Raw genomic sequence first — 12510 nt, forward strand, 5'->3', positions numbered from 1 at the left:
ACCCACTATTACTCGTATCCTTACATACAGATGAGGAAGGACACGACTTTGATTGGGACAACACATCCATCCTAGGACAAGCCAAACAGAGACACGCACGAGAATTCCTAGAAGCATGGCATTCCAACCGGAACTCCATCAACAAACACATTGATTTGGAGCCAATCTACCATTCCCTGAGAAAAAAAGAACAGGAAATGACATCACCAACACAGGAAATGACATCACCAACCCAAGGAAACCTAACCAGATAAATAGAAAGCGGGACATAACACCAGCGCTTCATCGGAGGCTCACTGATGATGTTACCTAGAATGGTGACGAAACGTCTGAACGTGAACCTTCCATTTTTTTAACTATATACAAGAGATGGTAAGCGAGAACATTTCTGAAGCTCTTCAGATTTGGGTCCCACTACCATGTAATCTGATTTCACTATGATAGAGGAGATATATATTTTGACAAAAAATGTAGTTAACCCTTTACTGCGTATTTCCCTAAATTCACTTTTCCCACAAACTGTTGATATTATTATCCTCATACAGTTTTTAACTAATTGTGGATCCACCCTCCTGTAAGTCTGCTTAGCCTGAGTCATTAATCTCCATTAGCTCGCCATCATGGAGGATGTGTAGGATATACGTGTGTGTTTTTTAAACGTGAACACACTGGTGGCATTGAATTGCAACATCTCTAGTTCCTGCACCTGATACCTGCAATGATTAGAATTCAATGGAAGTGAAGACCATTTCAGAAAATTTGATTTAAGGGACAGACCTCCACTACTTGAATGTCTTAACCGCTTAAAGAAGAACACAATGATAAATGATATTTGTATTTTGAGAGTTACAGCACCTTCAGCTTCTATTAAGAACTTAAGAGACATGTCATCCATGGCAATTGTGACAACCAACAAATAATTCAACACCATCTCGGGGGACAAATCTGATAAAAAGAATAATGGAGAGTGAAGTGAAGACAATCCTGGACAGGAGGAAATGGTGACATCCCTGCTACTTCTAAAGTAGGAGATTCTCTTCCTCAAGTCAGCGGTGTAACTTCTATAATGGCTTCGGCCCAACATTGAGAGGTTGGTGTCTGCAGAGAAGCGGAAACACGATCACTATCACCACCATCACCTTCATAGGCATCAAAGAGAATAAACTTCCGGACTAGGATTTTTAGGGTATTTGTCCCTAGAGTGCTGTCTGCAGACTTGACAGAAGCTTGAGCAATAGCCAAATGTTCAGAGTTTGTCACCCGCCTGCAAGTAATAATCTCAGCTAAGTGATTTGATTGTGTAGGTGTTGATGGTTGCAGTTCTCTATTTGCTGGTACAATTGTTTATAATCCCTGCATCAAAAGATCAGACTTGTAGAAGAAGAATCCATACCATGTGGAAAGAAACCATTTAGCCCATTGAGTCAGCTCTGAACATCTGAAGAGCAGCCTCCACCCCACCTGGCCTCCGACTCCAGCCCTGTAACCCCAATTTTACCACGGCTAATTCACGTAGCCTGCACGTTCCTCGACTATGGGAGGAAACTGGAGCAACAGGCAGAAGCCCACACAGGGATGGGAAGAATGTGCAAACTCCACACAGTTGCTGAGGGCTGGAATCAAACCTGGCACTGTGATGCAGCAGTACTAACCACTGAGCCAACTTTATACTGAAGTTGATCTCTTCCCTTAACGAAGGCTTGCTTTTCCAGGAACGTCTTCTGCAAAATTAACTGAAGAATGCATTTCTGTCTTTCAAGAGTTCATTGTTTTTACAAATGTAAGATTTATTAGAGTAGAATATTTTTCTCAACCAGAAAATCCCACTTTGAATACTTCAGTAAAAGAGGCTTTTCCCACAATCTGAGCATCTTTTACTAACTTTCTCAAGAGTAATGGCTGCCTTTCAACAGGACTTGTGACATTTTCCAAGATCTTTTTGTCTCAGTTTGTAAGTCTGGACAATATAGTGTTATTATTAACACCTCGGCCTTCAGTGAAGCAGGCACTTTTAGGTAGTTAGACTTTCACTTTTGTCTAATTTTAATATGTTTGAGCTGCAATTAACGCTCAACTTTAACTTTTCTGAAGCACTCCTTAGTGCTTGAACCTCTGTAGTTTGTACTTGCTGATGTACTAAAAGAGCCCCTAAGTACTTTACTGATGAGAGTCAGTTGCAGTCTTCAGCTGCTGGCTTTGTTTGTGTTTGGTTGCAAATTTAACTGATATCAATTCCTCTTGAGCTGTGATATGTAGTATTGTTCAATGCACTTAGCCTGAAAGACTGGATGGTCCACTTCATTGATTTACTGTTGGGTTTACTGGAATTCTGCCAAGGTCCCATTTGCCTCCAATGAGTCTTAAGATGCAGCTGACAGCAGTGTGTCAGCATGTTTATCCTACCCGATAATGCTTGGGGCCTTCATTGTGGGGAGGGATGTCTATATGTAATGGTGGTCGCTGTTATTGTGTGTCATTAATAGGTTCAGTAAAATAAGCAGGCAAATTTATCTCTAGTCAACCTTCTGTAACAAAGAGGTGAATTTTCTCGAAGGAGACAAAGGAGCTTGTTAATCAAGTAGAAGGGCAAAAGAAAATCCAGGACCTCTGCTTCTACTAAATCAGCAGCAGGGTTCTTTGGCATGCTTTGCTGAAAGGTCCACAATACCCATTAGCAGTGGTTACGTTCTCGTACTGTGTGGCTTACTAACTACACATTCTGCTTAATAGCAATACCAGTGCTTTCGGTGATAAATGACATGATTACTGATTAATAATCCATTGTCTAGAGTTTAAACTGTGTTACTGAGAACAGTGCAAGTTTTCTTTTATGTTTGGATTGAAATACTCTCTCTTTTTGACCATTTTGCAGCCAGATTTGAAAGATTCCATCAGCCTGTTCATGGCTTATATTCACAATAGTGTCAATGAAATGAGTAAAAATTACCGCAAGAATGATAAGAGATACAATTATACAACACCCAAGAGTTTCCTTGAACAGATCACACTGTACAAAAACTTGCTGCATAGAAAACAAAAGGAATTAGCACAGAAGATGGAACGCCTTCTGAATGGTATCCAGAAACTAAAGACAACGGCATCACAGGTAATCGGAACACTCTACTGTATGGCTAGTTATTTTATTTATATGGGTAACACAGTAAAAAGATGAAAAATGGGTTGGTTGTAACAAGAACAAAATTCTGATGAGATACAGGGAGACTCAAAAATTGCATGGTTACCAATAGGTAACTTTATTTTTCTCAGCCTGCTGTACCATTTGATTCAAGGTAATTTTTTTTAAGCCCCAAATTTAATGGTGGGAAGAACATGTTTAGATTGGGATAAACTGATGAGCTGCACATCGACATCTCACCAAAAAAATTATGGATCTGTCTCCTCCGTGAAATTCAACATGTCAGGCATCATGTGCAACCACCAGCAAAATCAGAAAACAAGTAAGGATAAAGTCATCTTTAATCTCTAACTTCTGGTCATCCTGTGTTTATCCAGGGTATCACAAATCTATCTAAAATTTTATTTCTGTATCAGTTAGCAGTGGTTGGTTTAACTAGAACAGTTGCAAATCAGAACTGAGTAAGCAGAAGTCAGACATAAGGTGAAGAATTTGAGAAGATTTATAGCTCAGGTTGAGGTTCTGGATGTAAGTTTGCTCAATGAGCTGGAAGGTTCGTTTTCAGACGTTTCATCACTTGTTTTTTATTTGATAAAATATAAAATTTTATTCATAGAATGTACAAAAAATAAAACATTTATATACCTACCCAGTCATGCAAGCTGCTCTGGGTTACCCAGGGGGTACGTACACCAACTAAAGGAAAAAACAAAACAAAGAAGAAAAAAACAAAGCAAAGAAAATACCCCGGCAGTCGTCTCCTCGCACAGTCCCCGTTGGCCCCCTGACCAGTTGGGGAAGGCGCCAGCTGGGCCCAGTTACCAGATAGGGCCCTTTCTTCTATTCTGGACGAGGGGTTTCATACGGTGGTCTTTCCCCACCGCACCTTGACAGCGGTTGCCCGAAGCTTTAGCATGTCCCTCAGCACGTAGTCCTGGACCTTGGAGTGCGCCAGTCTGCAACATTCGGTCGGGGTCAGTTCTTTCAGCTGGCAGACCAGCAAGTTACGGGCAGACCAAAGAGCGTCTTTCACCGCATTGATCGTCCTCCAGGCGCAGTTGATGTTGTTCTCAGTGTGCATCCCAGGAAACAGCCTGTAGAGCATGGAGTCCCGCGTCACGGAGCTGCTTTGGACGAACCTCAACAAATACCACTGCATCCCCCTCCAGACCTCCTGCGCTTAGGCACACTCCAGAAGGAGGTGATCGACAGTCTCGTCCCCCCCACAGCTGCCTCGAGAACAGCGTGTGGTGGCGCAGAGATTCCGGGCGTGCATAAAGGATCTCACTGGCAGAGCCCCACTCACCGCCAGCCAAGCAATGTCCTTGTGCTTGTTTGAAAGTTCTGGCGATGAGACATTCTCCAAACGACTTCGGCAGTCTGCGTGGAGTACCACACGACGGGATCCACCCTCTCCTTTTCCCGAAGGGTCCCGAGGATACTACGTGCTGACCACTGCCTGACGGCCTTGTGGTCAAAGGCGTTTCCCTTCAAAAATTTCTCCACGAAGGACAGGTGGTACGGGATGGTACAACTACTCGGAGCATTCCACGGCAACGAGGCCAGGCGCATCCTTCACAACACCGTGAACAGGTAGAACCTCAGTAAGTAGTGACACTTGGTGTTTGCATACTGAAGATCTCACACAGCTTGATGCAGCCGCACACAAAGGTAGCCGTCAGGGTGAGGGTGGCATTTGGTACGTCCTTTCCCCCATTTTCCAGGTCTTTGTACATGGTGTCCCTGCAGACCCAGTCCATCCTCGACCCCCAAATGAAGTGGAAGATGGCCCGGGTGACCGCAGGGGCACAGGTCCAGGAAATAGGCCAGGCCTGCGCCACATACAACAGTACCAAAAGCCCCTCGCAACTGACAACCAGGTTCTTACCCGCGATGGAGGGGAACTGGAGCGTCAACCTGCCCAGCTTCTGCTTCAGTTTGGTGATACACTCCTCCCAATTCTTAGTGCACGCCCCAGCTCCACCGACCCAAACACCCAGCACCCTCAGGTAGTCTGTCCTGATGGTGAAGGGGATGAAGGAGTGGTCGCCCAGTTCCCGAAGAACGTGGCCTCGCTCTTACCCCTATTGACTTTGGCACCCGAGGCCAGTTCAAACTGGCCGCAGATGTTCAACAGCCTACTCACCGACCGACGATCGGTGCAGAAGACGGCGACGTCGTCCATGTACAAGGAGGCCTTGACCTGAAGGCCTCCGCTGCCTGGGATAGTCATGCCCTTCAGGCTCATGTCCTTCCTGATGGATACGGCGAAGGGCTCCACACAGCACACAAACAACGCAGGAGAGAGCGGGCAGCCCTGCCTGACTCCAGATCTGACGGGAAAACTGTCCGATTCCCGCCCGTTGATCGAGACTGCACTAACGACGTTGGTGTAGAGCAGCTGGATCCAATTGCGGATGCCCTCCCCAAACCCCAATTTGGAGAGGACATCCCTCCTGTAAGCATGAGAGACCCTGTCGAAGACCTTCTCCTGGTCCAGGCTGACAAGGCAGGTGTCCACCCGCCTGTCCTGCACGTAGGCGATCGTGTCCCTGATGAGCGCGAGGCTCTCAGCGATCTTCCTGCCCGGCACAGCACAGGTTTGGTCAGGGTGAATCACTGAGTCCAGGACAGACCTGACCCGGTTGTCTATGACCTTGGCCAGGATTTTGTAGTCTATGTTCAATAATGAAATGGGACGCCAATTCTTAATTTCTTCCCTCTCCCCCTTCTTGTAAATGAGGGTGATGATGGCCTTCCTCATGGACTTGCACATTTCCCCTGCCGGAAGCGCACTATCGTACACCTCCAGCAAGCCCTGGCCGACCAGGTCCCACAGAGCGGAATACAGCTCGACCGGTAAGCCGTCGCTCCCGGGAGTCTTATTCCTTTGAAAGGACTAGAGGGCTCAGGTAGGCTGGTCGAGGGATATTGGCCAGTCCAGCCACTCCCTTGTGCTGTCGTCTAAGACCTCCATGATAGACAACAGGAAGGACTCGGAGGCCGTGCTGTCCGTGCGCTCTGCGTCGTACAGTCCGGCATAGAAGGATCAAAACGCTGGGCCAAGACGACGTCACTGAGCCATCGTCCTCCTTCAGCCGGCTAAGCACAGAGCTCTCTTTGTGCACCTTCTGAAAGAAGAAACGTGAGCACATCTCGTCCTGCTCCACGGAGCGGACCCTGGACTGGAAGATTATCCTGGAGGCCTCGTGGCGAAGAGTGAGGCTTGCTGACCCCTCACCTCGCGGAGGTCCTCCATGACATCAACCCCCATCGACTGCAGAAGGAGCAGGTTCTGCATCCTTTTCTGGAGTCGCGATAGCTTTCCCTGCCTCTCTCTCGCCTTCCGAACACCCAAGAACCTCTTGATGTTCTCCTTCACTGTCTCCCACCACTCGCCCGGAGACTCAAAGAGGGGTTTCATGGTTCTCCAACCGGCGTACTCCCTCTTAAGATCCTCGACATTTTCTGAGGTCAACAGAGTCGTGTTGAGCTTCCACACCCCTTTGCCGGCCGGCTGGTCATCCTGTAAGTGACAATCGGCCAGCAGGAGGCAGTGGTCAGAGAAGAACACCGGCTCGACGCTGGTGGACCTGACCGAGAACGCCCGTGACAAAAGCAGGAAGTCTATCCTTGAGCAGATAGACCTGTCTAGCTGCGACCAGGTGTATCTCCGCTGTGCTCCGTCTGCAGGGGTTCTGAAGACGTCGAGCAGCTTGGCGTCCTTCACCGTGCCCATCAGGAATCTGGACGTGATGTCCAGTTGACTCCCCCCACCCGCTGTCCCCACGCCGGATCTTCCATCTGCATCGATGATGCAGTTGAAATCTCCGCCTAGGATGACCGGCCTGGACATAGCCAGCAGGGGTGGAAGCCGCTGCAGGACGGCCAACTGCTCACTCCATACCACTGGGGTGTACACGTTGATCAGCCTCAGGGGAGCGTTCCTGTAGGTAACATCAGCCACTAGGAGGCGCCCCTCCACCACCTCCTGAACTTGAGACATGGTGAAGTTGCGCCCCCGCAGCAGAATAGCCAGGTCCGAGGAGCGATAGTCGTTACCCCCCCCCGACCAGATCGAAGGGCCACAGGTCCAGGCGCCCAACCATTTCCCGTACCTGCCGAGGTGCGGTATCCCGCACTCCTGCAGAAACAGGAGGTCGGCCTTGACGGTGGTCAGGTAGGCCAACGTGGACACACATCTTGCGGTGGACTTGACGCTGCGCACATTAATGCTCGCAACTCGTACCCCCATTGTGGGCAGTGACCGCAGTACCCTCCCCAAGTCCAAGGTCCAGCCCCTCCATTTGTCCTTTCATGCCCATTGCCCGGGCGAACTGCTGGACACTCTCCAGGATCAGGAAACCGTCTGTGCTGCCTTCTGGGTGGCATCCCCCCCATCGGGGTTACGGAGGCAGGAGAATCCGGCTCTGGGTCAGGCTGGGGACACGCTGTTTCCTGCTTCCTGCCTGAAGGTTCCGGGGGACCCTCCAAGGCCCCAGCGGCACGTGGCTGGGTGTCATAGGGAGCCTCAGGACGCCTCCCGTCACCTGGACTCGGGGTACTGCTTTCCTTCTCCCTTGAGATCTTTAGCTTCTGCTTTGGGCGGGCCTCCTCCGAATCCCCCTTGTCAGAAGAGCTCTTATAGCCCCCCTGTAGCTGCCTCTTCCCGCCTGATGGTTGCGGCGCCAGGGCCCGCCAGCGCGCCTTCCTCCTCGCCTTCCAGACTGTTGTCCACTCCCCTGGGTCACCTGTCGCCTCCTCCATCGACTCTGGTTTGCCCGGGGGGAGCAGAGCCTGCAGGGGCACTTTGCTGGCCTCAGGTCTGTCCTGCGGGGCTGGGCCCTCCTGCACAACCTGGCCCTCCTGCACATTAGGGGGGGTCCTTGCAGGGGCCTGGTGCCTTCCTCTCCTCTGCGGGGGCTTGCCCCACATTGCCCCTGCCGGCGACCTGGGCGTAGGTGGTCCCCTGCTGTGGCCATGCCCTATAGAGGTGGCCCGCTTCCCCGCAAAGGTTGCAGCTTTTGTCTTGTGGGCAATCCTTTACAAGGTGTCCCTCCTCCCTGCAGATGGTGGCTTTGCAGTCGGCCGCCACGTGACCTGACCTACCACAGGCATGGCAGACTTTAGGTTGCCCTGCGTAGGTCAAGTAGCCCTTGCTCCCGCCAATCGCGAAGCTGGACGGTGGGTGTACAATGTTCCCGTCTGCGCCCATCCTCAGCATCACCCTGACCTGCCTCTTACTGGTCCAGATGCCAAAGGGGTCCATCATGTTGGTTAGGTCCCCTTCCACCTTCACGTACCTTCCGAGGAAGGTCAGGACATCAACTGCTGGCACATGCGGGTTGTACATGTGGACAGTCACCATACGGCTCCTCTGCACCGGCATCACAAACAGCGGGACAGCAGTCAGTACGGAGAGGGGGCCCTCACCTCCTTTCTCCTTCAAAACCTCCAGGAAGCGCTCGCAAAGCTTGGCACTCCTGAAGGTTACATCATAGAAACCACCTCCGGGGAAATCCTGCAGGCAGTAAACGTCCGCAGCAGCGAACCCACAACAGTCCAACAGGACCCTCTTCACGAAGAAGGTGCGATCCACAGGTGCACCTTCATCCACCTTCTTCACGGAAACGCAGATGGTGTTCCGGACCCCCTGACCCGGGGCACGAGTGCTCGACGCAGCCATCGTTGCAGGTTGGCTGCTCCCCTGAACCAGCGTTAGGCCGAAGCCAGCATTAAGATCCACCAGTTGCAAGGGTGCACAGCCAACCCGACATCTTCCTTCCACCTTCAACACAGTCACACTCTCCTCTGCTCGGTCCACAAAAGAGTGGGTCTTTATTTTGTTCTGGATGTAAGCTGGTTCACTGAGCGGGAAGGTTAGTTTTCAGACAATTTGTCACCATTCTAGGTAACATCATCAGTGAGCCTCCAGTGAAGCACTGGTGTTATGTCCTGCTTTCTATTTATGTGTTTAGGTTTCCTTGGGTTGGTGATGTCATTTCCTGTGTTGGTGATGTCATTTCCTGTTCTTTTTCTCAGAGGGTGGTAGATGGGCTCCAAATCAATGTGTTTGTTGATGTCACACATGGGAATTCCGAGAAGCATGGCATTCCAACGCGGAGGCCTCCAGGATAATCTTTCGGTCCAGGGTCCACTCCGTGGAGCAGGACGAGACGTGCTTGCGTTTCTTCTTTCAGTAGGTGCACAAAGAGAGCTCTGTGCTTAGCCGGCTGAAGGAGGATGATGGCTCGGTGACGTCGTCTCAGCCCGACATTTTGAGGATCAACAGATCCTTCTATGCCGGACTATACGACACGAAGCCCAAGGACAGCACGGCCTCCGAGTCGTTCCTGTCGTCTATCACAGAGGTTTTAGACGACAGTACGAGGGAGTGGCTGGACCGGCCGATATCCCTGAACGAGCTGACCAGAGGCCTCTAGTCCTTTGAGAGGAATAAGACTCCCGGGAGCAACGGCTTACCGGTCAAGCTGTATTCCGCTCTGTGGGACCTGATCGGCCAGGACCTGATGGAGGTGTACGATAGTGCGCTTCGGGCAGGGGAAATGTGTAAGTCCATGAGGAAGGGCATCATCACCCTCATTTACAAGAGGAAGGGGGAGAGGGAAGAAACTAAGAATTGGCTTCCGATTTCATTATTGAACGTGGACTACAAAATCCTGGCCAAGGTCATAGACAACCGGGTCAGGTCTGTCCTGGACTCAGTGATTCACCCTGACCAAACCCGTGCTGTGCCGGGCAGGAGTATCGCTGAGAGCCTCGCGCTCATCAGGGACACGATCGCCTATGTGCAGGACAGGCGGGTGGACACCTGCCTCATCAGCCTGGACCAGGAGAAGGCCTTCAACAGGGTCTCTCATGCTTACATGAGGGACGTCCTCTCCAAATTAGGATTCGGGGAGGGCATCTGCAATTGGATCCGGCTGCTCTGCACCAACATCGTTAGCGCAGTCTCGATCAACGGGTGGGAATCGGACAGTTTTCCCGTCAGATCTGGAGTCAGGCAGGGCTGCCCGCTCTCTCCTGCCTTGTTCATGAGCTGTGTGGCTCCCTTCACCGCATCCATCAGGAAGGACGTGAGCCTGAAGGGCATGACTGTCGCAGGCAGCGGAGGCCTTCAGGTCAAGACCTACTTGTACATGGACGACGTCGCCGTCTTCTGTACCGATCGTCGGTCGGTGAGTAGGCTGTTGGACATCTGCGGCCAGTTTGAACTGGCCTCGGGTGCCAAAGTCAATAGGGGTAGGAGCGAGCCCATGTTCTTCGGGAACTGGGACGACCGCTCCTTCATCCCCTTCACCATCAGGACAGACTACCTGAAGGTGCTGGGTGTTTGGTTCAGTGGACCTGGGGAGTGCACTAAGAATTGGGAGGAGTGTATCACCAAACTGAAGCAGAAGCTGGGCAGGTTGACGCTCCGGTCCCCCTCCATCGCGGGTAAGAACCTGGTTGTCAGTTGCGAGGGGCTTTTGGTACTGTTGTATGTGGTGCAGGCCTGGCCTATTTCCTGGACCTGCGCCCCTGCGGTCACCCGGGCCATCTTCCATTTCATTTGGGGGTCGAGGATGGACTGGGTCCGCAGGGACACCATGTACAAAGACCTGGAAAATGGGGGAAAGGACGTACCAAACGCCACCCTCACCCTGACGGCTACCTTTGTGTGCGGCTGCATCAAGCTGTGCATAGATCCTCAGTATGCAAACACCAAGTGTCACTACTTACTGAGGTTCTACCTGTCCCCGGTGTTGCGAAGGATGGGCCTGGCCTCGTTGCCGCGGAACGCTCCGAGTAGTTGGATCATCCCGTACCACCTGTCCTTCATGGAGAAATTTTTGAAGGGAAACACCTTTTGACCACAAGGCCATCAGGCAGTGGTCAGCACGTAGTATCCTCAAGACCCTTCGGGAAAAGGAGAGGGTGGATCCTGTCGTGTGGTTCCCCATGCAGACTACCAAAGTCATTTGGCAGAATGCCTCATCGCCAGAACTTTCAAACAAGCACAAGGACATTGCTTGGCCAGCGGTGAGAGGGGCTCTGACAATGAGATCCTTTATGCACGCCCGGAATCTCTGCGCCACCACACGCTGCCCTCGAGGCAGCTGCGGGGGGGTGGGGGAGGAGATGTCGATCATCTCCTTCTGGAGTGTGCCTTTGCGCAGGAGGTCTGGAGGGGGATGCAGTGGTATTTGTCGAGGTTCGTCCCAAGCAGCTCCGTGACGCGGGACTCCGAGCTCTATGGGCTGTTTCCCGGGACGCACACCGAGACCAACATCAACTGCGCCTGGAGGACCATCAATGCGGTGAAAGACGCTCTTTGGTCTGCACGCAACTTGCTGGTCTGCCAGCTGAAAGAACTGACCCCAACCGAGTGTTGCAGACTGGCGCACTCCAAGGTCCAGGACTACGTGTTGAGGGACACGCTAAAGCTTGGGGCAGCCGCCGCCAAGGCGCGGTGAGGAAAGACCACCATATGAAATCCCTCATCCAGAATAGAAAAAAGGGCCCTATATGGTAACTGGGCCCAGCTGGCACTTTCCCCAACTGGTCAGGGGGCCAATGGGAACTGTGCGGGGAGAAGACTGCCAGGGTCTTTTCTTTGCTTTGTTTTCTTTTCTTCTTAGTTTTGTTTTTTTTCCTTTGGTGTACGTACCCACTGGGTAACCCGGAGCAGCTTGCATGACTGGGTAGGTGTATAAATATGTTTTATTTTTTGTACATCTTATGAATAAAGTATTTTTTCAAATAAAAAAAAGTGATGAAACGTCTGAAAATGAACCTTCCAGCTTGGTGAGCAAACTTACATCCATAAGGTGAAGAAACCGAGAAACATCCAATCGAAAACTGCTCAGTAATTAGGGAAACAAAGAATCTGCAATGACTAAAACAACATTTGATCATGCCGCTCAGAAACATCTCAAGTGTTTGCCACGCTCTTAATTATTTTTCATTCAAAATTTCAGTACACAAACAGTACTTTACTTGTATCTCTTAATAGTTGGATTATAATTTTGAATGACGCATTCTACCATTCCACTCTTTGGAAGCAAGATAGATATGTGTTTAGCAGCTATTTATTGGACATGTTTTTGTTTTGATAAGGTGGAAGATTTGAAAAGCAAGCTTGCATCTCAGGAGGTTGAATTGAAGTTTCGAAATCAAGATGCTGAAGCTCTAATAACTAAAATAGGATTTCAGACAGAGAAAGTGAGCCATGAGAAGACAATTGTTGATGCAGAAGAGCAAAGGGTCTGTATTTAACATTTTTTCCCAGTTGCTTCCTCTCTTCTAAAGCCGCTGGCCCTCCATTTCTGAGCTTAACCTACTTAATTAAGTTCAGAGGAAATATCACCAGA

At 50.5% G+C, this 12510-nt stretch overlaps 1 protein-coding gene across 4 annotated transcripts in view; it reads left to right on the forward strand.

Annotated features, from left to right (window-relative positions):
• The window catches only part of LOC125461085 (dynein axonemal heavy chain 11-like), a 466228-nt gene that overhangs the window by 288116 nt on the left and 165602 nt on the right, over positions 1-12510 (forward strand). For all 4 annotated transcript variants that reach the window (XM_059654665.1, XM_059654655.1, XM_059654658.1 and 1 more), the window contains 2 exons: positions 2873-3106; positions 12257-12403. In XM_059654665.1, the coding sequence (XP_059510648.1) occupies positions 2873-3106; positions 12257-12403 (381 nt within the window). The remainder of the gene's footprint in view (positions 1-2872; positions 3107-12256; positions 12404-12510) is intronic.

This window comes from Stegostoma tigrinum, chromosome 2 (genome assembly GCF_030684315.1).
Source record: "Stegostoma tigrinum isolate sSteTig4 chromosome 2, sSteTig4.hap1, whole genome shotgun sequence".
Taxonomy (NCBI): Eukaryota; Metazoa; Chordata; class Chondrichthyes; order Orectolobiformes; family Stegostomatidae; genus Stegostoma; species Stegostoma tigrinum.